Raw genomic sequence first — 26,902 nt, 5'->3', positions numbered from 1 at the left:
TACCATTTTGTTAAATTTGGTTTTGAATTGTAACGTGTAGTATTAGACGCGAACTGATCAAAATGATAAGATATACAGATTTACTGTTTCAGTAAATATTTTCCAGCCCGTCCCGATGGGATAGGATTGGTTGTTTTTTAAAAAAAAAAAAACAAGGAAAAAGACCAAAACTATCGAATCCATTTGCAGTCTTTACTTTGCTTTTTGTGCGAGTAACTACGCTGACAACGTGAGAACCAGCTGTTGCGATATATAATCCTAAAGAGACATTTTCTTTATGAAAGTTTCCTGTTTTGGGTAACTGCTAGACAGTATACCAGTATTTTATATGTAACAGTCTCAGTTATGTTGCATTAATTAGCAAGGTAAAAAAGCTACCTTGATGATAAAAAGTGTGGCGTATGCAAGATATAATGATACAAAATAGGGTGTTTTCCTTCTTTATTATAATCTAGTGACAGAGCTACAATAAGCAGAACTAAATCGTATAATGCATATAAATAATACGAAATTTTTCTACGCACTACTCGATCTATGTCAGCTGACCTCTTGGAAAAGTCTTATCTAAGATTTCGTTCATTCAGTTTCAAAGAGTGGTCATCATCAGATTTCTAACGACAACAGTCTTTTTGGCAAAACTTTAGCTTTGAGGTGTGAAATTTCAATTTTGATTTTTCGTGCATACATGTATGTATTTTTCATGGTATGTATTTCCAACATTTTTGTATCCAGTGAGGACTTAACTTTGATATTTTCATTTCGTAAAACGCCAATAGCACATGTACACCAAAAGCGCGAGATAAAAGACCTGTGTAGTAAAGACACGAACCTAATAAATGTGTATAAAATATAAGTATCTATTTCAGATTCATTATAACAATCACATAAGGATATCAGTTTGTAAATATATATATATGTATATAAATCTGGACGTGATCATAAATTTACTGGCCTACAACTCTTATAATGTATAATTAGATTACATTTAAAAGAGTCAAAATAATTATGTAAAAATTACGGATGAAAAAAAAAGAGTTTGTTCTTCAAATATTCGACTCCCTTCTACAATCTAGTGACGAATAACTAGGGGGCGGCGATGCTACAGTCGGATAAACAGTTGACCTCGACGATGACAGGAAGCTTGCAGTTGACGCTGTTGAGGATAATTTTCTATCTTTACGGCCCCCATCCTGCCTACAGCGTGGACGTAAAACGTAATGGAACAGTGCGCAGCATCCCACACCGATAAGAAGCCCGACAGGATAGCCGATAACGCCTAAAATGAAATATGCATCATACATTCTGGAAATCAATATGAGTAATAAAAAATCAACCGCACATGCGTACAGTGTATGCAAACAATGAATTGTATACCCTCAACCTTCAAAAGTAATGTCTTTGTTATTTTGTATTCTCGAGGTAAATAAGCGAAGGTGCACACTTGATATAATAATTGGGTTAGTTATAGGCAACAGTATTTATTAAATTCATGTTTAGTTTTTGGCAACTGTTTTTACTGAAATTATGTTCAATTCTAGGCAATTGAATTTATTGAACATACGTTTAATCATAGGCAATTGTATTGATAGAAATCATGTATTGTATAATTTCATCTTTAAATCATATAAACTAAATAAAAAAAGAATAATTTCATCTTAATATCATATAAATTGAAAAAGAAATGATATGTAAGTTTGTCTAAGAATCATATGAGTGAAACGAATACTAACTGAAATTATTAAATATGGATTATCGTCAACGTTTCTAATCATTGAGACATGAAGTAACTCTTTTCTGAACGACATATGAGCCGTGCCATGAGAAAACCAACATAGTGGGTTTGCGACCAGCATGGATCCAGACCAGCCTGCGCATACGCGCACTCTGGTCAGGATCCATGCTGTTCACTTTTAAAGCCTATTGCAATTACAGAAACCGTTAGCGAACAGCATGGATCCTGACCTGACCAGACTGCGCGGTCGCAAAGCCACTATGTTGGCTGTCCCATGGTGCGGCTCATATCACGATTTTGCTTTCCTAATGTTATCTAAAACAAATGTAACTGACATGCGTATGTTAAAAATGTTAGGTAAAATGTTATCAGAATCAGTAAAATACCTGCTCTTAGATCACGTTCGTACGTCTCGTCGTCAACGGGATCTGGTATAGGAACGCGTACTGGTTCACCGTTCACGTGACATGTGCAATAAGACTGGTCGCCATTACACATCTGCGGTACAAGAAATCACAAAAATCATATTTAAATATTCAATACTGCATGCATTTTATGTGTACATTGTTACAAATTACGAGGTCTTTTTTTGCAAAGGTGTGTGAAAACTTTTTTTAGGGCTCCAAAGTTTGATACACCATACCTGTTTATGTATTACATTTTGCTGCAAAATAATACTCATTAAAAAGACATTAAAACGTTTAAGCGAACAAATTAATATAATTCAACGTTATTCTGACCCAACAGTTCGTTCGCAAGTGAATGAGAACTTGTTCCAAAATGTAACGACAAATACATTGTGGAAACTGTTGATTCAAAAGTATTCAAGAAATAAGCTAAGTTACTTTTGCAAAGGTTAGATTCATCATATCCGATTTGCAATCATTAAGCAATATTACTGGCTACCTGTTCTATTGATATTTCACAGTTCAGCCCAATGACATCATCAGGACAGTCGCAAACGTAATCATTCTTCTGTCGTCTGCATATTCCACCGTTCTGACAAGGTGATGGATCGCAAAAGTCAATTTCTGTAAGACATAAATCGACTTTGAAAGTAAGCTTTTTTCTTTCGGAGAAAAAAAAACCCAAAACAACAAACAAACAAAACAACATTTAAACAGTTATAAGCCATTAATTTTCACACAACGACTTCAGCATCAACAGCTTTACTGTTACAGTACAGTTAAAGGTACAGTCATGTACATTACAAAATTCTTATCTTAAAAGAGAATTCACATAACAAAAGAAACAGGTGACTAAGTCAGTAGTGTTCACGTTCCAAATTTCGGCATTGTCATAGCTTGCTCAAAGTTAACATTAACCTTTATCTTATGACGTCAGTATGGCGTTTTCTATCTGTTTTTAAGCATACGTTAGGCAGATCTACCTAAAACTTTAGCATCCCTTCATATAGCGTTTTACAGGATTCAGTATATCGAGGATTAAAAACCAAAGAATGTAGTTTGTTTTTATCTATATTCTTTCAGACGTAACTCGCTTTCATCCCTAGAACTGAAAAATTAGAAGCATAACGTGAGCGTATCCAAGGGTCTACCTTGTTCGCATTGCTGTCCTGTATATTGTGGGGGACATTCACAGTAGTATCCTCCGACCAAGTCAGTACACTCAGCACCGTTCTGGCACGGGTTACTCGTGCAATTATCTTCATCTATAAACGAGAAGGAGGTCATCGTTATCAGTAATCGTAATCAGATGCAATCAATCACATTAAGCAATGCAATCGAATAAAAACATGATCAAACCATTGCATTACAACTAAAGTGTAAGGTTAAATATCTGGACATAAATCTAGTTTTTTGTAGGATGTAGTGGGCGGGGCGTGATGCTGGGGAACGAGGTGATCTAAGGACTGGCGGGTACCAGAGTAGAACACCCGGCCTTACACACTTCCTGACAAGAACTGATTCTTGTTCAAAGGGAGACTCAAACCAAATCAGTGAGTAGAACGCGAATCGAAGTGAATTGGCCAATTGGCATCTAAGTGCCAAATTTCTCTACAGTGAATCATAAACAAGTTTGAACATTTTCAACATTACAAATATATATATACTAGTATTTATATACCTATCTGACAACTGCTACCACTGTAACCAAGGTAACAATCACATGAGAATGACGTCACATTGTGCACACAATCTCCTCGTCCTTGACACGGATTGGATGAACAATAATCTGAATCTGAAATCAAAATAACCAGCTAATAACATATCTTAGCATGTTAGTACATGCAAATAACCAGAATTATACCTGTACACGTTGCTCGATATAGTACCATCTCATATAAATTGTATACTGAATACAATTATGTAGAATAATTGCTGTGATAAAGGTGATATTCTCCAAAGCGATGTACCCCGAATTTGATATCGCTTTTCCGAAAGTCTAACAAACGTACCGACCAAACACAGACGTGTTTGAACATAATAATCAAATCGCAAACATTTGCGAAGATTGATAGGTAATTCCTACTTTGCCTCAGTGTTTGTTTTAATTCTTTAGATTAAGATCGATTTTTAAGATGTCAGAAGGTTTTGGCAAAACAGCGGAATTTATTCCTAACAAATCCTCCGACAGGATAGCTTCGGCACAGGTTATTTTTGCTCCACCCGCGAGTCAATGCGACGTTTTAACATTACTTATAACTGTGTTTTGACCGATACAAAAGCATAAATAATAACCTATGTCAACGTCTAAGCAAAATTTTAAGTAGTTACCAGAGCAGTTCTTTCCAGCAAAGCCAGGTCTACAAAAACATTTGTAATCACCGACAGTGTTGAAGCACTGCCCTCCATTCTCACACGGTGTCTGAACGCATTCATCTACATCTGAAACAGTAACAAATAACGAGCTTGGTATTGTTTTTAAAGTGTCTGTCAAGTTCCTTTGAGAAAACCGGTGCTTATTTTCATTACGCGAAGTTGTAACTCCTGCGTCCAAAGCTAGTTCACTACGGCACAGCTAACATAGGTGGCATGAATGGTATAAGAGGACGCACAGTGTAAAATATAATACCTTTAATTTATTTGATAAAATTATTTTTATCATAGATATAACAGACTTGTAACTATATACTAATAATCATTTGCGATGTACAATGTATATATTTCGGTATTTGTATTTCTTGAAAAACAAAAGTCAAAATCTTTGTACAGTGAAGAATGCCGTTTCAATTGACCTACCATACTGACAAAAATTCCCGTACACTCCTGTGGGACAGGTGCATGTGAAGTTTGTAAACTCGATATCGCATTGGCCACCATTCTTGCATGGGTTGCTCGCACAAGGATCTGGATCTAAAATTTGAGAACAAAAATGAAGTCTTTAAGTACTCCTGCGTATGTAATTTCAGATCACATTTTAAAGGTTTTGAAAAGCATTTTTAAGGCTGCAAAAAATCATACGCATACTTACAGCCAGTTAAGAGAACGAAACATCTCTGCTGGCTTGGATTTCTGCAATAAAAAAGTAAAAAATGACAGTCGTAAGGTAAATAGTAACACACGCATATAAAAGGAATATAGAAATATAATTGTCAAGAATTTTAGGCATATCTCTTATAAATCAAATTAAAATGTATCGGACTGGAATATACTTACCCCGTATCATCCACGGCCTGAAAACAAGCTATGTTTATTCCATTCATTCCTGACGTAGGCGTCCAGCTCATGTCAACATACATTACAGAAGATCTTCCTAAGTCATCCGGCTGAAACGCTGTCACAGACATTCCCCTTGGACCAGACAATGTCATAGCAGACGGCTTTTGTCCGCTGAAATCAGATTTCGACTTGTACAGATGTTAACAAAAAAGATAGAGATTGAAATAGCAATAAGTGAAGTTTCTTAGTTTAAGTTTACACAATGTTTTATCAAACTTTCATTTACCCAAAACTCTCAAGATCCTACTTGTGTTCATAGCAATCTGTTGACACAATTTTATAAGTAAATTTGAGTCATGCAGAATGTCAGACACAAATAGATCTGAGGACCAAAAATGATACCGGAAGTCCAAGGGCCTTGATTCTGACAAATATGTTTGTGACATTTTCAGCTTTATATAACCGCGTTTTCGACATGTGCATAATTATAATACGTTTATAATACGTTTAACTTTCATAAATCAATACCTTTTACCCTGAACATAAACCCTCTGTGACCACGTGCTAGAGTTTGTTACGATATATTCCGAGCCATCTGCCGGTGTGTCAATAAATACTGGGTTACTGGTGCAGGATGTTGTTGCGTTTTCAACATATATCAAAAACTGTTGATAAAAACATATTGTTACAAAACTATTATATCGTGGCATATTGTACAATGAGGAAAGAGGTTTTAATACAAGCTTTTAGCTTACTCCTCAATCCTATTACATTAACACATGTTTGTATGAAATGCATATTTGGAAAATAAATATTGTTAAAACCAAATTATACGATAGCATGAAATGTTATGTTCGAAACATTTAGAAAGTTATTCTTTTCTGGTTATTGACATTGCTTAATGCCATTCATAACACCGTCACATGCTTTATTCCTAACAAAATTAATGCTATTGGCATTGCCTTGTACACTACCTTACCTAGTATTATTTTCAAAGTTAGGTAGTTTTCAAACCAATATAGCAAAGAGTGGTCTTCTCGTGAAGGTCTTCTTTATTCACAGGTTAAATCTACAGAAAATGTTTGATCTTTTTTAATGAAACAATTGTGTCTCTTACATATGTACTCTTTCAGCAAAACTTTGATTGTATTCTTAAAGCAGTGTTATGTAAGTAAATTAACCTGGAGTGGAACTGAGCTAAGAGGTCGGTTCAGTGGTACAGTCACACCATCCAGAGATATAGGACCCGCCGGAAAATCTTCTATCGTCAGAGCCACAAGGTAGTATGATCCTGCAGAGTACCCGTTTGCTGTTTTGGCGTCTACTGTTAGCGAGCAGGGCTGTTGTAATAAAACAGTATTTGCTTATGGTTAATTAAGAATAACTAAATATAGGAGAAACGTATTTTTACTAATTCAAGCATGACGAACACGTTATATGTCAAATGGAATGATATCACGGGGCTTTGTGTGTAAAACAGTGGACTTAATGTGGTAGCACTATTTCCTACAAATGCACGTTACCGTAAACATATTTGAATTTACAACACAAGATCCGTAGATCTAGGGGCTACAGATATATTTCAAAGACACTGAAAGAAATGCATGCTGAGTTAGACTGGTTTAAAGATATAGCAAAATCTTATGTTCAGAATTTAGTGCTGCACTTACTTGGTTCAGTGTTCCACTTGGTAAAGTGTTCGTTACATTATCACACATATCTCCGCATTCACCATTTGACGCCCAGCGACATTTGATGACGTCGTCATCAACGTCTTGAAGTGGAACGGAAATCGTTGTGGTGCAGCCTTCAGGTATGCTGAAAAGCAATGACCTAGACATTTATGTCTAATACCATCAAGTCGTTCGCACTAGAGGAGCTATCTGATTAAAAGTTTTTATATGAGATACAAATCCACTTTGAAGATAAGGGAACAAAAGATCAGATTCTCCCAGATCATTGATATATCTAAGCTAGTGGAATCGACCATTCTTCGATTAAAACGAAATGTCAGGGTTCGTTTAGCTTAAGAAAATACAACCACTTCAAACGAATTATTACCTCTCAAGAACAGACTCAATCAAACCGAGTCTGCTGTTATTATATAGCTTGGTTGAATTCTATGCTTTTAAAGGATCTTCTTAAAGATTTTTATAACAGTATCAAACGTTTAAATGTAAACAGACCTATACACTGGCGCACATACCTATACACTGGTAACACTGCTTGCTGTAACGGGACTATTGTTTGGAGTTCCGGTATCATTTCTGGTCCTTAGATCTATTTGTGTCTCAATATTCCACTGTCCTCCACTTCCGTAACCGAGCGACATCCAGCTTCCACCTTCATATCTGTTAAATGAAAGAACATCATGTACATTTCGTCAACTTATCATACAAGATTATGTAGAACCTTTTTCTTAATAAACACATACAAAGGTGCTTTACATAGTATAAAAGAAGTGCCAATGTAATCCTCTAATAGTACAAACACACGGCGACCTGACAAGAAGAACAGAGCAAGTGAAATTCCCAAGAACAGAGAGAGTGAAATCCTTTAGAGACAGGCCTGTCCGATTTACTCTGAATAGCTTAACTCTTTGAGAATATACTATCTATAGTTCTCTGAACAACGTGTCAGGTGTATAGCACCGATACACGCGAAGTCGTCTTTCCCGGGACAAACCAGTAAGCATCTTAGCTAAGTGGGGGACATTTAAAAGCATCTCAGAAATTTCCATTGCCTGGACCGGGATAAAAAAAAAAAAAAAAAAAAAAAAACACGAAAAATTTTATACGATGAAAGTCGTCTTACTAAAGTTGTAGCGTTTTTATGTGTTCTTTCGTCTCGGTGAAATTATCTAATTACAACAAATATAACAAACGAATCTTCAAATGTTGCTTCATTCATATCCGCGTGTACATGCATCTTTAAAATTGTTTTTATAATACGTTTTCTATTTTATTTTCATTTTGTTACAGTAAGTAAACGTAGTTTTTATTGTTCTTCATTACACCCTTGGTATATGTATAAGAAAACATGGCTGGTATAGTACAGGCAGAACCCTTCGTTTGTCATTGTATTTAATGATCTAAAAACCTTACCCCACTGTATATATTTTGCCAGATGTTGTATTCATATCGTTTGTAAATCTTTTTTCCCCTTGTTCCCAATTATCCACAGCGCTTGCTCCTGTGCAGAAATAACTATTGTCCCCAAGCGCTGGAGTACCGACACACCCCGTGGTACACTGCCATTTGTCTCTGGACAAGGATGTGACGTAACTTCCGGAACTGGTATTGCCACGACAACCATTGCTGCCATATTCCCATGACATCCGAAAGTGAAATTCTACCTAAAACCACATTTCCACTTCCATATTTAAGCACATTAAAACTTGTAAAAAAATAAATGCAAAAATAGATGTAAGCTGTTCTCAAAATCATATCTTTGAAAAGTGGACATTCGCATAGAACCTAAATACACAAGAATCAATCCGACACTCATTTATCATCTAAGGGATACAGTATCTCTAAAATTGAAGTAGTATAACTGCAAAATGTGCCACGAAACACTGTCGATCTCTTTACAGTAATCATGATTACAGTAATGCATTATAGCATTATGCTCCGAGTTATTCTATCTATCTATTTATTCATTTATTTAATATTTAGTTATTTATTTAAGTATTCGCATGATAACTAATTTTATTATTTACTTAATGGTTTATCCATTCAAATGTCACATTTTCGCTGTCATTATACATATAAATGTCTTACAATTTGAAATTATTGTTGCATGTCAAGAAATGATTTATACACCATTATGTCCAATTCGTTATTTACATATTTCTGAAAATACTATTAATTATCAAGCATTATATACGATAAACGATTACTCATTATTTGATAATTATTTGTCAAATAAATAAAATAACTACTTTATAGATAGTAACTCTCTCTCTCAGAAATAAATGAAAGGATATTAAAGAGTCTTTACTAGAAAATGGCCATATCTAAAAAACACTAATGACATTCCAAAGTCTCGAAACCAAAAGTCTTACATTATGTGTGCGGTCAGCCGTCCAGCTTATGGTCCCTCCTCTATAGTATGTGCTGTCAACAACTAACACCATTTGCAACAGCAACAGTAAAGTCAAAGAAAATCTGTATTTTGAAATTCTGAAACACATCTTCACACTAGTATTGCTAGACCCAGTTTGACGCATCTGACTTCCCACGGCTTAACTACTCTGGCCAACGAGCAGCAATAAAAATAATTTTATTTATTTACTTGTTTGTCAGAAAAGCTTCACAATCTCTGCAGATTATTACCGTAGCTTCCTGATAGTAAAGATATATGCCCAGTTTTTCTTTTTTTTTTTTTTTTTTTTGGTGAGTCTCAGATATGAATTTAATGATGTTCCAATATAAAGAATTTCTTCAAACGTAAAGGAGGTATATCCATGTTGTTTACATTTGATTTAAATGCGCTCGTTTACTCTGCATGGAAAAGAAAATTACTTAAAGCGATATGTAACAGGTGCGATATCAATTTCGAAAACTGCTAGCTTTTTACAGTGAACAAACTTCTTTAACCCAGTTAAACACCTTTACCGCCGAAAAATTACCCTATCGCACTTCAAGTTTGATAAGAGTATTTGTTTATAACTTTGAAGCAATTGTTTTGATTGATAGATTGGATAATGTCTCTTTCTTACACAAGTATACCCAACTTATCAATGTCAACAGTTTATTTAATCGTTACATAAAACAGGGTTAAAGTCTTTTCTTTCCTATTAGCCAATAGAAAGTGGTACAAAATAAACAAGGAAACGGTAAAAAAAAAAAAAAAGTTGTCATCAATCTAAATATACCTGCCATTGCTACTGTGGTTTTCAAAATGTGAAGATACCTTTTTATCTTTTAAATTTATGCCCCCAAAGACGATTTCTTTTTTATGTTTAAATTACGTAAGTAATTTTATCGATAGTATATCCGCAAGCATGAGTTTCATTGGAACAAATATAAATGGCGGCATGACTAAAATACCGGTAGTTTGACAACGACCCAACTTAAAACATGACAGAAAACATGATGAAGGCTAGATGCAGCCACAGAGATCCCGGACAGATAGAGGGTATTCTCAGTACATTTTACAACGGTTGTTATGACACCTGTACAAAGGTTTCTAACTGAAAAGAGTTGACTGAAAACAAAATTATGTTTGAGCTATTGGAGATAAACTAAACTGATACTTTCAAGATACATTTTGTATTGATATTTACATGTATTTGAAAATTAAGATGTTTTATGTTCAAAATAAGATGTCGTACGCTTGAGACATGTCGAGCAATCGTAATAAGATGTAACGCGCTCCAGATAAGACTTCAGGTGCTCAAGACACGATGTCGTGTGCTCGAGATAAGGCCGTGCGTTCGACGTAAGCTGTCGAGAGGCCAAGATAAGATACCGCTCTTCCGTACACACTGTCTCGAAGATTTCAGAGAGTATATTTGAAATAGAAATATTGAATTTTATTTTGCGCACGACACTTTATCTTGAGCGCACGAGGTTTTATTTCGCTCCGTAGCCGAGTGGTTAAATTCGCTGACTTCAAATCACTTCCCCCACATCGATGTGGGTTAGAGCGTCACTCGAGATGTTGAAGTCATCATGTGAGGAAGCCATCCTGCTGGCTTACGGAAAGTCGTTGGTTCTACCTACTAGCAGGTACCCGCTCGTGATGAAAGAATGCACGTAGGGGCAACTGTGGTCTTCCTGCGACGTTAAACCCAATAAAATAAATCAATCAATCACATCTTACTTCGAGCGCAGGACATCTTATCTCGAGCGCACGAAATCGTATTATATATGGTGTAGATAATTTAAGTGTGTCCTAAATATACCACCTGAAGTTTCAAAAAGGTATGCTGAATTAAAATTGTCTCGGTACTGATGCTTAGGAAGCAGATTTTAGTTTTGCATGCTTTATTGGCAAATAAAACACGGTTTTGAATCCAGATGCGTAGTAATCTAACAACGCTGGCTGAAGTCCCGAGTGATCAATTACGACCCATCAGAACGAAAAAAAACGTGTTTTATGTGCCAACAAGGCACGCAAAATTAAAATCTAGTTCCATTATAAAACGTTCGAATTACACCAAGAAGGGATACTTATCTGGAATCATTTTTATGCGTTGATGGACGGTGTAAACCGGAATAGCCAAAAAGTAGGTCATTTTCGCGAAACGCGTTTTAATCGACAGGCCAATACACAATAAAATCCTTCTTTGTTTATACAAAAGAAAATCTAAAAAGTGTAAGAATTCAAGTTTTGCCATGTTTCAAATCTCATTCCAGATATAGAATCTAATATGGGTGGAAGATGGTACAAATGACTTTCTCACGTTAGTGAGTGACTCAAAAGCACACTGTGACACTGGTACTTGCCCGCATGACAGAATGGAATTCAGCATTAAAGACATGGATAATGACAATGCATTTTCTTTTAATTGCGCGTAAGCATATAAAGGAACATGGCGGTTCAAGTACTGTTTTGACTCTAACTAGTCCTATCAGGACAAAACGAACTGCGAATCCGAACGAAGGTGCATTGTTTAGGGTACATGGATAGGTTCAAAATACTTTCTGAAATTTACGGATTAAGAAACGAAATTAAAATAATTTCCGGCGAACGGTCCTGCTTAATCTTGACAAATGTGCAACGTTGTTGAACTCTTTAGATCATGGTTTTTAACAGAACTCTTTAATCTAATTTTGTTTCTTGAACTTCCTGAGAGATTTGTATTGGTGCATATCTTGTAAAAGCACTCGAAGAAGATATCGATCAGATACGTCCAAAACAAATTACGTAACGCGGCTAAAAGCAGAAAGCACATAATTAATACCAACGCAAACGCTTTATTTTATTTTGCACCAACTGCCACCTGCGTTTAAGTCTTTCTTTCCTTGTAGTTTTTGTAGACAAATAATTGAAGTCTTTGATCTTTTGAGCACTTATATTTTCACCAGGTTTTTAATGCAGTATTAATGCAGATTAGATAAAATTCTATTGCTGGTTATCAAGTGCTAAATTAAAGCTGTTCTGTACTCAGTTTGTAAAAAAAAAATAGTTACATGTGTCTTTAGTCAAGGCAGTTATGCATGTTTTGATCAGTGTAGAATATGATGAAATCGTGACTTTTCAAAACTTCAAAATACATCAATTCTTGCATGCCAGACATGATTTTATTTCTTCTAAAAATTGAAGAATACAGTTTACAAGATAAAGAATCTATAACTTGTTGAGTGTGTGAATGGAAATATATGGCTCAAGGGTAACTGTTTCGAGGTAACTCGGCAGGGCCTCGTTACCGACTAAACAGTTACCCTCGAGCCAGATATTTTCATAGGCACTTTAAGCCAGTGAAAGATTCTAATAGGGTACAATAAAAACTTCAGCCAGCATTATAGAAGATCGGGCCGTGTGTTTGATTTCCGAACACAGTAGACCTGGGGGCAAATAATTCAACATAATAGCTTGAATGTTTATAGCATTTGCGTAAGAAAATCATTGGTCGACTTATAGTTAACTTAAAGTTCTTACATTTGTAAATTCACATATTTATCGTGTTTTTAAATGCATGTATAAATCCGTGTACTCAGTTTTAGAGGTAACATTTGCCTATGGTAACAGGTATACCGCAATATCCAGATGGTTTTATGAAATAAGTAATTGGAAGAGTGTGGATTCACAATGTAGAATTTGATTAAACACTGTTTTTAAGACTGAAAATGATATACTGAGAATATTAAGGAAATAAAACGAAAGGCTCATGTGCTTGATATTTTCCTGGACACATTTAAAACATTAGGACCTCAAGCAAATTTTCAGACTGGGGGTCTGTGGGGAAAATTACAATTTTGATGACATTGTCAGAAAAAAGAAAAATGTCTACAATGTAGAATTTAATGAAACTCCTCTCAGTCTTCAATAAGTATATCAGTTATTATATTGTCATATGAAAGATATAATGTGTCATTGTGCCTATTTCGGCTCTATTTTGCCCATGATTGAAGAGATCCGTACACTTCTTGCATATTAAGACATTATTTGAATTTTTTGCAAGTGTCAAAATATCTATTAATATATTTTATCTTTGTAAAGATATTAAAGTTGTCGTTTACGCAATATCACTTAGAGGGATTTTCGTATCTGCATTCCGGGTCTAAACATTATTGTAAGTTTACCGGACGTATCAAAGGTGTAGAAGTACTAAATATAATAAGTTTACGCTTTATAATCAGTTTTGTTGAAAAAACTTTCTTATTTTACAGCTGACAAAAAGACCTGTCTAGAACCACCCACCTTTCTTAAGCCAACTAAATGGCACTTTCCCATGAAGAATTCTACACCCAGTACAAGTTTTGGTGAGGGCAAGCGAATCAAAATCAGCGACCTAAACCACTCGGCCAAGAAGGCCCCATAAAAGTCAGGAAGTACGTCGGTATTAAGTGACTGTAGCATAATTCTATGTCAATGATGTCACGATGCATTTAAGGAGTATTTCACGCTTTTATTTATTAATTTATCTTTAAAGTAATAAAGATTGTTGATATGCCAGTTATATCAATCGACACGCGGGTTGCAATTTCAGTGGCATGATTTCGTTTCCATTTTATAGTTCTAGGCTTTATTGCAGGTATTCGCGCTGCAATGAGGTCCGGTTAGAAACCAAAAATACAGTACTACATTGAATATGTTATACGAAATTCTGACTTTTTACGACATATGTCTATAAAGCACACCGCCTATTGTATCGTTCTACTGTAGCGTCAGTTTATGGAAGGCGGTGCTTGCTTTATGGTGCTTGCTTTATATGATTCTGGCTTTACCTTAAGGTTAACTACACATTATACTGCACATTAAAAAGAATTACTAATTATATCAGTTGTCGCCTTAAGGACCTGGGTTTCGAAAACAAACTACAGTTAAATCCCGCTCGTACGAGCATCGTTGACACAGGCACCAGGGCTGACTTGAGCAATTCATGCCGTCCCCGGTTCCTTTCTATATAGATATACATGTACTATGTTTTCAATTCAATTCAAGTCCATTCAAAGATGTGTAATAAAGTTCTGCTTAAGCCGATGGTGCTAGGGGGCGTGAGAGGTATTGAACATTTCGGTACATTTCATGAACAGACTCGATCAAACCAGGTCTGCTATTATTCTGCTTGGTTATATTCAATGCTCCCGAAGGATCTTTTTACAGATTTTATTAATTATCATAACAGCAATCTTTAAGTGCAGTGTGGCGGCTGTAAAAAGTATTCCTGTACTTGGATTCAGTGTTCTGATATTTTCTTGTCTGTCGATCAACGTATGTGTAATAGAGTTCCACTTAAGCCGGTGCTAGGGGGCGTGAAAGGTGTTGCACATTATATTACCTGTCATGAACAGACTAAGACACCGAGACTGCTCTGATATTATTTTGCTTGGTTGCATTCTATGCGTCCAAATGATCTTTTTACAGATTTTGTTAACAATAATAACATAAATCTTAAGTGCAGTGTTGCGACTGTAAAGGGTCTCCCAGTGCTTGGATTCAGTGTTCTGATATTTTCTTGTCTTTTTGGATCATGGAGTCTATTCAACATACGTGTAATAGAGCTCCGCTTAAGCCGCTGTTAGGGGGCATGAGAGGTGTTGCACATTTCATTATCTCTCATGTCGTCATGAACCGACTCAAACCGAGTCTGCTATTCAACTGCTTTGTTGCTTTCTATGCGTCCAAAGGATCTTTTTACAGATTTTAATAACTATCATAACAGCAAGTGCAGTGTTGCGGCTGGAAAAAGTCTCCCCGTACTTGGATTCAGTGTTTAGATTTTTTCTTGTCATTTGGGACCATGGAGTCAACTCAATAGATATGTAATAAGAGTTTCACTTAAGCTAGTGGTGCTAGAGGGCGTTAGAGGTTTTGCACATTTCGTTCAATTTTATGAACGAACTCAGTCAAGCCGAGTCTGCTATTATTCTGTTTGGTTGTATTCTATGCTTCCAAAGGACTTAGTTTTCAGATTTTAGCAACTATCACAATAGCAATCTTTATGTGCCCTGATGCGGCTGTAAAATGTCTCCCCGGACTTGGATTCGGTGTTGTTATATTTTCTGGTCCATTGGGATCATGGAGTCCATTCAATGGATATGTAATAGAGTTTCACATATGCCGGTGGTGCTAGTGGGCGTGAGAGTGGACCCATAATTGCAATCGGCACTTTCCGTGCGATTACGTTTCGGCATTCTTTGGACAATACCGGAGAGGAAATGATAGGAAATATGCCCCATTGTCATTACGGGTCCACTACCTAAAGTAAGTTGAATAATGAAAATCAATTTATTTATAAATCAAATAGACTCCCTCTGTCGTGTTTGTTTCTGTCTTTCACGACATTAACAATGCGTAATTGAAAAGCTATCCTAGTATGTGCTTTTATCCGTATTGTTTCTTGACACAGCAACTTTTGAATCTATAGAAACTGTTACATTTATATGAGGGGTTGATACAGAATATAAAACAAAACCAAAAGGTTTGTTGCTTCTAATGCTCTACTTAACTTTATTTCAAAAGCTACATTGCATTCACGAATATATTTGTATCATTCATGATTTGATAAAACCATGCGTTATAGTGTCAATACTTTTTCAAGCCTGAATATTTTCGGAGAAACTCGTGTGTAGTAACTGGTTTGTTTGCTTTCTCTTCTTTAGTTCTGCATGCCCAGCATTTACGATTATGGTAGGTACCACGTGACAGAAAACTGTGCGCAACCTGCCCACAAGCCTTTTCATCAGACTCATAATTGTCTGTTTCCATTGCTGTTCCATACGTTCCGTAATTTCTTTTGAATACATCGGGAATCGCCGAAGTGTTCAGTTTTGGTCTTGCAGGTGTAAGCTGACGAATTTTGTGAAAGCACGCCAAGCCTTTTCCAAATACACCTTCGAAAAGAATGTATAGCAGAACACTCGTTGCAACGCCAAGGGCTGTTCCAAGGGTACCAAAGCCTACCCCTTTAGCTTTGTTATAGGGATAACATATCTGGCGGCGTTCGTTACCAAAAAGGCAACTGCAACTCGAATAATGCATGTGTTCGTACATCTGAAAAGAACGTAAAAAATATGTGATCGAATTTGGAATTAATAATTTGTTTTTTGTATAATTTTCTGAAAATTCAGTATCATACAAAGTGAAGTATACAATGTTTGGTACATTGTTGATGAATACATCGCACTTTCCGTCTGTCATATTTTTTTTTAAATGAACTCTGATATGTTTTAGTTAATCCGAAACAATATAGTACCAGCGAAATTCAATAAATTTACCATTAACATTGTGCCAGTATAATTCATTTCTTCGTCTCTGTAAGCGCAGTTTATTCCGTGCCAGCCGTCTACACAAGAACATATATAACCAGATGTGTTACTGTAGCAGCCGCCATTATTCAAACATGGAAGAGAGGCGCAATAATCCAAGCCTGAAAGAAGAAGAAAATGTTCAGCAATATACGCATGCGCATATAATATTTAAGTATTTGATATGTAATATGTCCTAAGATAACACATACTTTACAGTCTGATACATGTAAGAAACTAGAAAAAATGAATGAATCTGCTATAAAGCACTTTAAACTGTTTCTCACTATAAAATTTGATTGGGTAATTCTACTACGAAATACCTTAAATTGTGTTCAACTGCACAAAATCTTTCAGCTTAATTTATCTGAAACTATCTTAAACTATGAATAGCTATAAAATATACTTTAAGTTATTCATGATCATTTGATAAATGATACAGATACAGTTGTATGCTAACTATTGTTATGACAGGTTTGGGTATGACATATCTAAGCATTACAAACATAAGAAAGTAACTACCTGTTTGACAGAGTGTTCCAGTAAAGCTTGGTAGACAATGACAAACACCTTCCCCTATAAGGTCCTCACATGTTCCCCCGTTCAAACATTTCATACTAGCACATTCGTTGATGTCTGTGAAAGAACAGAAAAGAACTAACCTGATGAATCATATTTTTATTTATAAAAGTCCATACCCTTCATGAAAACAATCGTCATGTTCGAAATGTAGACAATTTATATGACATTAGTCAGATTGGATAAAAATTAAGTACATTGACAATTGTAAGGTGTATACATTTCTTTTCTGCAGAAATTTAATTGACATACCAGGCACTATTTCAACTGGATTTATAATTTAAACAATTATTTATTAAACGAAACGAAATAGTGTTCAAAGAATGTATCAACTGATTATATTTCCTTACTTAAATAATGAAATTTCATTAAACACGAAATGTTTGATTTTGCTGATGTTCTTTTCTGTTTAGCTTTACCTGTTTCGCATTGTTCTCCAGTGAACCCGGTTACGCAGCCACAGAAGAATTCATTGATGAGATCAAAACACGTGGCGTTATTCTGGCAGGGATCACTTGCACACTCGTTTATATCTGTTCAGTTAACAACACAACAATTATATATATTTCAATAGGTAAAACCCACAAGGATCTAATGTATACTCGCTGAAATCTTACTATTTACCACAATCGTAGTAGGTAAAGCACGCGGTGTTATTCTGGCATGGATCACTTGCACATGCGTTTATATCTGTTCAATTAATTAACATGACAACAATGGTTATGAAATTCACTACATTTCTGTACAAATAATACTAAGTAATAAAACTATTTAAGTATATATGATGCTGATAAAGCGTGTATAAAGCCTAAATAGACTTTTATACTTGAAACATTTAGTACATAACGCAAAATACCTGTCTGACAAAGTGCATCAGTGTAGCCAGGGACACACGTACAGACAAAGTTATCTGTATATCCAGTCCTCGTGCAATTTCCACCGTGCTGACATGGTGTGCTCTTGCACGGATCAATATCTGCAATAATTAAAGTTGCATGTGCTAGTTTTATTTCTAATGTGTTTTCCTTTGATTTATAACAACAAAATGTGGTATTCGGGATTATTCATTAAGTATATGTTTTTGACCAATAGCATCATTTAAAATATGCATAGTTGTGGCCTACTTTTGAATGATTAGATCGACAATTTTAATTCTTATTTTGTCACTTTTATCATTCAAAATTCTGTTTGTTTTATTTTTTGTTGGGTTTAACATCGCACCGACACAATTTAAGTCGTATGGCGACTTTCCAGCTTTGATAGTGGAGGAAGACCCCAGGTGCCCATCTGTGCATTATTTCATCACAGGCGTAACCGGTGTACAACCATACCTTCCGTAAACCACCTGGAGGACTTCCTCACATGAAGATTCCAACGCCCAGGGTGAGGCTCGAACCCACGTCCGTAGAGGGCAAGTGATTTAAAGTCAGCAACCTTAATAAGGCCCCGCCTAATCATCTATAACAATTTAGTATATGACGAATCAAAAGAACTGTTGTGTATAAATTCTAGTCTTTGTCTTGTTTAAATATCTATCAAGTTCATAACTCATATATTTAACAGACAGGTTAAAGAATATATACAGTGTATACGTACCCCATGCAACAACTGTCAGACAATGAGAGTCACTGCTAATCCTGAATAATATGATATATGAAGGTTTGATGATAGCTTGTCTCTCTTAATTTTCTAGTACTTTGAAAACTTGTGATAGTAAAACAGATCTGCTCTTAAGTTTAAGTACATTTGTGGACATAATCAATATTAGTTTTAAAAGAGATAACTGTTAAGGTTAAATCAAACATATAATTTATTGACAAACAGATAAACGTAATCTTTACAGACAAGTCTGAAGTCTTCCGCCTTTTATCTGGGACCAATATAAAAATATGTCATCGAATTTGGGTGCGAATGCATGTATTGGTATATATATTGCTTACTGACGCGGAACAATTAAAACTGAATACGGCAAAATTATCTCCTCTATTTGCTGAGGGTTTAATGAAATAATTTATTCATTCAAATTATCCTTAAATACAACCTCTTTGGAGCAGGCACCAAATAACGGTCAAACTCAGATTATTATATAGAAGTTGTTGCTGAGGAGAGGCCAAGGTTTTATATACTAGGATAGAAGTATGTCTGATAAATTGGAAAGGCCATATCTGCCTTTGTAGTGAGATATTTGCTCAGTCGAACTATCTTTATCAAGGATGTACAGTAAAGTAACCCTTATCATGCTGGACATGACTGATTCTGCCTTTTCGGCCAGTGTAGATCATGATTAGCCTGAACATCCGTGCAGTCCGATCATGACCTGCACTCTTCGTCAAATAATCAGTATCTTTTGGAAAGCTGTCTTTTAAACAGTTAATGGTACTATCCAAATTGTAAGGTGGACTAGTTCATTTTAGAAATTCAGCAGGGTAAGGGTTAAACATACACGAACGAGTCCGTAGCCTCAGCGCAAAGAGCACGTTGTCCTTTGTTCTGCTGTCTTGGTGTCCATGTAACTGTAAATTTGTAAACACCAGGACGTCCAGGTACAGTCTGAATGCTTGACTTCCTTACCCCTGGTGGTGCAGTTAGCTCAAATGATGTGATGCTTTTTAAATGGCAAAGGTAGGTTTACATTATAAATGTGCTTACCTCGGAAAATGTTGTTTAAATACTTCATTAGTAAAAACAATCTTACATAATTCATGTACTTATCTAATCAAGACGGATGCTGATAAAATGGCAAAGACAGTTAAAAATAGTACAGATGCTACGGTTTGTTTCAAATGACTTATAAGTAAGTGGAAAATGTCTCTGGTAGATCTATTACAATGAGTATACTTTTCTAGTTGTGTTGATAAATATCATACCTTAGCCATGTCATGAATGATCCTGTCGCTTTGTATCAATACAAAGCAAATCAATTTATGTATTACTCTAGGTATCTTTAGCTGGTACCAGGAGTCGAACCCGATACAACAGAGCGAAAGCGTCAAATAGATAAAAAACGATCACTCTATTTTTTTGATTATCGCTAAATACCTTGCGCCCTTTGATGTAGCATAAAAGCTTGTGGTAAGTGTCTTTCCAGGTGTCAGTATGAATATCTGAGATTCTGGTGGTGTTGGTGATACAAATACAGGTTTGTCTGAACATGATCGGGAAGGTATAGCAGGCGTGTTTATCAAAAACTAAAAGATAAGAAATATTATTGTGTAGAATCTACGAGTTGATTGTCCTGCTTTTCCTAGATGAAAACATTTGATTTTGATATTTAACAAAAAATATTCTTATCTTTACATTATTTAGTATATAGCAAATCTGAAGCAGACGGTTTATAGTATACGTTCTTGTTGCGGGTACACGCGGCGTCGCAGTTTAATTACTGAAGCCGTTCCCGCTACGTTATTCAAGCTGTACACTGAAATCAGTGTTTCAGTATATCTAAATACAATGTTTACAAATTTGTTAGATAAGAATAAATGGCCACTTCTGATAAAAACATATGGGCCGTTCCATGAGAAAACCTGTATTATTATTGCATAAGAAGTAGTTTAAAATACTGAAAAAGCATTGATTTTCTTATATTCAGGCATAAACTAGAAACAAGTGTATTGTAATACAGTTATCTCAGATAAATAGAATTCTACCATATTTTACGAATAAATGTCACTTGTGTTGTCATGGCAACAGAAATTCCAAAGCACCTGTGCATCGTAAAAATATAGAGGTGTGTAGATAAAAGGCCTGTGATGAAAGCAAACATATACAGTTAAGTGTTTTATCAGTAAAATCATTTTAAACTGTTCCTAAATATTCAAAAGTATGATGTTTAGTAATTGATAAGCAAAATTTGTTGCATTAATGACTTGACAAATACACGCCATGCACGGCGACGTCATACTGCTTTCATGATGTATTTAACATCACATCTCAAAATGCCTTCGGTGACTTACTTGAAATCATCGTAACCCTTGAAATAGTGAAGATTATTACTTCAAATTTTCAGATTTGAAAGGTAAAATAATGCTCTTCATGAAGATTTTATTATCTCAATTTTGATTTTTTGTCACTAATACGGGTTATCTCATGGAACGCCCCATATATATATTAGCATAATTACCTGCATAGGTACGCTTGATATAACATCGTCTTCCATTATAACTGAATCATTATTGAGCGAAATAGTTTGTCTGGCCCTGTCCTCAATTGTTATAGCCACCGCGTACCAACCAAACCGTGTATGTTTAGCAGACACTGTCAGAGAACACGTGTCCTACAATGCCATGACAAAACATGTACAATGGGCAGTTCAGATCAAATGACGTGTCACTTTATACGAGGGTCCTGCAAAACGTTCTGTCACTAATGGGTTTCCGTAGTTTTATCCCAGGCATTTTTTAAAACGCTTCATTGCACTTGAATGGTGTGTCCAATAACTAACGATGTGCAAATTGCTTTTCAAATGACCGAGTTATTTTAATTTGAAACACATGCGGTCATATATAATGACCAATTTACTTGTCACATTGTAAAATGGACGAAAAGACTAACATTCCTAGCTATATTAAATGCCACATTAGGCTTAGTATTCAAAGCAGATATTTGATGAATTGTGTGGTATATATGGACCTCAGGCCATTTCAATGCTCACAGTATTTAGGTGGGTTAAAGTTTTAAAAGCTGGGAAATCACATGTCGAAGATGATACCCCTTCTGGTAGGCCTAAAACCCTCTGTTGCCAAGGCAAACATTGCTGCTGTAAACACTGTGGTCGAACAGGATGCGCGATTGTCGGTGAAAGATATAGCCAGTTGTACTGGTATTTCAGAAGACAGTGTGCAAACAATTCTGAAAAAGCGTTTGGACCTGAGAGAGGTTTGCGCCAGGTGGATACCTCATTTGCTCACAGAGGAGCAAAAAAAACAATGCCTTAAATGTGCCCGGGAACTTTTGAAAACATACAAATGCTGTGGTAGTTGGGTTATTTCTTACTTTCTAAGAGGCGACGGGTGCACATGTTTGAGCCACAGAGAAGAGCTGATAATAATCAATGGAAGCGAAAAGATCAAAAACGCCCCTGTATTACCAAGAGAACCATAAGTTCGAAAAAGATGTTGTACGCGATTTTCTTCAATTCTAGTGGTTCGGTCATTCGACTGCCTTGTCCATCTGGTCATACAGTCACTGGACGATTCTACAAGAACTCTGTACTAAAAAATTGAAACAAATTTACAATAAGAAACATCAAAACAAAGGATGGTCAGGAGTCCATCTTATACACGACAACGCCTCCTCTCAGAAGTGCGAGGTTGTTAAGTCTTTTTGGCTTCTGAAAAGGTGGAAGATGTAAACCATCCACCTTATTCACCTGACCTGAGTTCCTGTGACTTTTTTTTATTTCCAATAAATATAAGTCCTCTCGGCAGGCCATTTATCAGTGTCTCCAACAGATACCAAAAGAAGACTATTTATCTGCTTTTCGCGATTTGGTAAAATGGTTACAAAAATGTGTATCGGTAAAGGGAGAATACATTGAAGGTTTGTAATAAAGTTGTGTTTTTTTTTTTGGATAAAACGTAGCAATTAAGAAATCCGAACCCAGTGACAGAACTTTTTGCAGGACCCTCGTAACTAGAATACATTATATCACAACACCTTTTGCATGTAAAGGAATCATCTACATGAAGTTAGATTTTAATCTGAGACCTAAATGTGATCTCGAAATTTAATGAAATATGAAACATTGCTCATGTACCTCTGCAGCGGTTTAATAGAAACTTTTTTTCAGTAACTCTGGACTACATCATCCAAAAAGACCAAACAAAAACATAACTTACAGGATCAATCATTGCATATGGCAAAGCGTTACAAACTGATGCACACTCTTGGTCTACCGACCATCTACATGTGACTTTGTCCCCGTCCTGATCATTTACAGGTAATTGAATTGTGTTCGTGCAACCAAATTTCATACTGTAATTTTTTCAAAAAGACTATCTAAAAAAACTGAAAAGCGGCAGTAATGACAGTCATTTTGATTTGATACGATCATTTACTTCAAGGTTAAGAACGACATGCCAGTCAAAACATCTGACTAGTCCACCTTACAAAATCGAATGCAAGACTCCATTTGCAACCCGTTTTCTGTTCTTTACCAGCGTGTACCGTAGAAGAATTAACGTATGATACATAGGCAACTTCCAAAGACAATATAGAACACGTTCAGAAAAAGATTGTAGAGACATAAACTTTATCATGGTTTGCAAAGTCCTTGCCTGTAAATTGGTTTCGCTGCTGCAAATGGACTCGTATTCGACCTTCCAGTGTCATTTCTAACCCGTAGGTCTACAACTGTAGAAATATTCCAGTTACCACCAGTTCCAAAGTCAAGGGCAATCCACGCTCCGCCAGTAAATCTGTCGTTAAAATATTAACTATTGTACAACTAAATACGTTTTAATACTGAAAAAAAAAAACAAAGACCGAAGTCTTGTGAAGCTTTTCACGTATTAACTATTAATAAGAAAGAATAATTAATTTAAAAGTAGAAACTTCAAATATTTTTTTTTTATAATCAACCGTAGAAAATTATGTTTTACGAATATTATTTGACAGAAATGGACATACTCAACAGTAAATGGTCCTTCGTTAGGGAACGTATACTTGAAGCTTTTTTCCCCTTGCTCCCAGTTTTGGGCTTTGCTTGCAGCTGTGCAAATATAATTTACATCAGATAACCAAACTTTAGTTGGTCCACATCCCTGTATGTGTAAATTGATGGATTAAATATCATTATAATAGTTTAATATACAGTATATGTTCAAAAAACTTAGTTCGCATGTTAACATGTTAGAAACTAATCGTTATCTTTTAAAGTTCCATAAGGCATTAAATTGTATGTTAAAAACAGATGAAACAGCTCTCCAAATAGATGTTATGCAAAAATACATGGTTAGAACAGGGCTATTTTTAATATTGCACATGAACTTGTGCCGCTAATACTGCAGGTAACCAAAAACAATAAAATCAAAATTACTGTATACTGTTTAAAGAATTTTCAAACCTTTGACAAACTTCACAGAAATCACAGAAAATAATAACCAGAAGTAAGGGTTAACAAAATATTATAACAGTATATGTTCAAAACCGAAAAGGTAGCAGCCACACTACACAAAAGGCCTTATGAGCCTTTAACTTGAAAATTTACGTAAGATATAATTTAATTTATCATTTGGGTATTATAGTATATGGTATACGGGTAATGCGTCGGACTTACTAACGTGCGTTATTGGTTCGAAACTGGGTAGAAAAAAACCGTTATGCAATGTTTTAGGCAGCATTACTCATTAGTAATACATGGCTAGAATAAATGTATAACAATTATTGCAACATTGATAGAACTTCACTTTAGAATATCATTCAAAGTAGTTTCATAGGAAAAGAAACATGTATGTATATTTTCATAAAAACGCGGCGTTATTAGCGTCACGGTGACATATTATTTGGCACCAAAAATGTGCTACTATATAATAATGTTCCAGTTTATATAAAAGACATTTCAGGATCGAAATGATATAACGGAACGTCACACTTAATTCACACACTCTGAAACGATTACTAGTATTATATAGGCGTGCAGAATTACTCATAAGACGTCTACGCACATCTAAGTCACACGCGGGATATGTTGCCTTTCATATTTTGATTCTGTAAAAACACGGTTACGCGTTTGCGTCACTTTCTACTACTTTATTTTGCGTATACATGCGCAATGAAGTAGTGCTTCCCTATTTCAGCTAACTGTTTACATAAAAAAGGCATATTAGATTTGAAATAAAATATAGCAGGGCCATGTTCTAACATATCAAAAAATCGGTTAAACACTGCGTGTAATATAACCTCTTCAGGTTTTTTTAAACATGGTTCAGCTATATATTATTTCTTTATTTTTATATTGAAAAAAAAATCTGTTACTCAAAAAATGATAAAGGTAACTCACCCTTGAACAATACCATGCATCACTCCTTGGCAGATTGTTCACATATTTTCCCACCATTGTTTCATCACATCCGGGACCTCTCGTAAGAGCCCAACCGAGTTTGAAAGTAAATTCTACCTACAAATATCCAGCAAGCCTAATAGTAAGACTATTGCTTAGAAGTTACATCTGTTTCCCTTTAAAGTTGCACAATTTATTTTTTATAAAGTACAAATTCCGATAACGTTGAACCTTTGTATATCTGATTCAGTTAAATACTAAACCCGAGTTAAATTTTACAGGTGTTTATAGATTTTAACGTTACTTTAATATTTTCTAATATTCTATGATCAGCATTATTTTCAAACTCGGATTAAAAGGTCAAAGTTGTCCCTCAAAATCTCCTTTTACGTAGAAAAAAAGTCAAACACACAGTGCTCCCTCTCTACAGCGGCCCTCTGAACAACAATTCTCTCCTTGCAACAACACTTGCTTCTGACTCCAAAATATGATAATTCTTCTTTATTTTACCTCTCTACAACAACTCCCTCCGAACAACAACCAACTTTTCCGTCTCCCAAAGGGTGTTGTTGTAGAGATGGAGCACTGTATACTGAATGCAATGCGTGTGTGTTGCATTTAAAAGCCAGTTAGGCACGTAAGTTGACTTAACATTCACAGTTCTTTTACTGTAAATAAATCAAACACTAAAACTATATGTAACAAACACTTCAGGCCTAGTAGCCCCTTACTTCATTCTGTTTTCCTATTGGTTTCCAGCTTATAGTACCTCCACGGAAATGATTAGCCGACGTAAAAGCGACAAATAAAAATATTACACACAGAATGTTCATATTTGAAGCAGACATAATTCAGCTTAATTCTATATGCAATTTATAAGTATTGCCCTTTTCCTTATTCATAATTTGATTCTTTATCATTGTCAAAAATCGCGTTTTCAAGTTACGACAAATTTTTAGTTGTTATATATACCAACTGAAACGAAGATAAAGAAGGAGTTATCATTGGACGGCGGAAGTGTTTATATTTGAAAATGACAAAGATCAGCTTTTTTAGATAAGACTGATTACAGTAAATTCCCCTGCGTGGTTAACATTATATATCAGAACTTCTACCGGTTCCTTGTCAAGTAATTTGTTATGTTTTAAAAGGAACCAGTAGCATTTCTCTAATACATGATACAAGAACAAATGTTATAAGATTGGAGCAAAACAAAACTCATTTTATATAACAGCCATGACAAGAAATTTTGCAAATTCCAGATGTTAGCAAATTCATTTTTCATTGACTCTTGATTGTTGAATGCTATATTAATGTATGGTTCGCCGGTTGACAAAACGGACCGTACCACAAAACATTTAATAAGCGATTTTTGCATATATTATATGGTTTGTAGAGAAATGAAAAATATCATTGTTGGGATAATACAGGTTTTTTTTGCATTAACGTTTGCAAAAGCCCACGGAAATGTTTGTGACCGAGACCGAAGGTCGATGTCACAAACACATCCCAAGGGCTTCTGCAGACGTTAATTCACAAAACAAACGTG

At 35.4% G+C, this 26,902-nt stretch overlaps 1 protein-coding gene across 1 annotated transcript; it reads right to left on the bottom strand.

Annotated features, from left to right (window-relative positions):
* Positions 1-427: 427 nt before the first annotated feature.
* On the bottom strand, positions 428-26,273 carry LOC123566560 (uncharacterized). The gene is made up of 26 exons (XM_053547703.1): positions 26,085-26,273; positions 25,354-25,470; positions 23,982-24,115; positions 23,630-23,770; positions 23,192-23,327; positions 21,475-21,627; positions 20,394-20,542; positions 19,798-19,959; positions 18,951-18,991; positions 18,211-18,330; positions 17,774-17,887; positions 17,298-17,411; positions 16,746-16,897; positions 16,061-16,521; positions 7,026-7,173; positions 6,537-6,695; positions 5,884-6,020; positions 5,353-5,526; positions 5,168-5,208; positions 4,936-5,049; positions 4,471-4,581; positions 3,821-3,934; positions 3,291-3,404; positions 2,639-2,763; positions 2,119-2,230; positions 428-1,276 (listed from the first exon to the last, which is right to left on the bottom strand). The coding sequence occupies exons 1-26, from the start codon at positions 26,199-26,201 to the stop codon at positions 1,044-1,046; spliced, it is 3,693 nt and encodes a 1,230-aa protein (XP_053403678.1). The 5' UTR covers positions 26,202-26,273; the 3' UTR covers positions 428-1,043.
* Positions 26,274-26,902: the final 629 nt, after the last annotated feature.

The sequence above is a fragment of the Mercenaria mercenaria genome, chromosome 1 (assembly GCF_021730395.1).
Source record: "Mercenaria mercenaria strain notata chromosome 1, MADL_Memer_1, whole genome shotgun sequence".
NCBI classification, from domain to species: Eukaryota; Metazoa; Mollusca; class Bivalvia; order Venerida; family Veneridae; genus Mercenaria; species Mercenaria mercenaria.
Note: the sequence above shows the minus strand (reverse complement) of the source record. Positions and strands in the feature narration are given on the sequence as shown.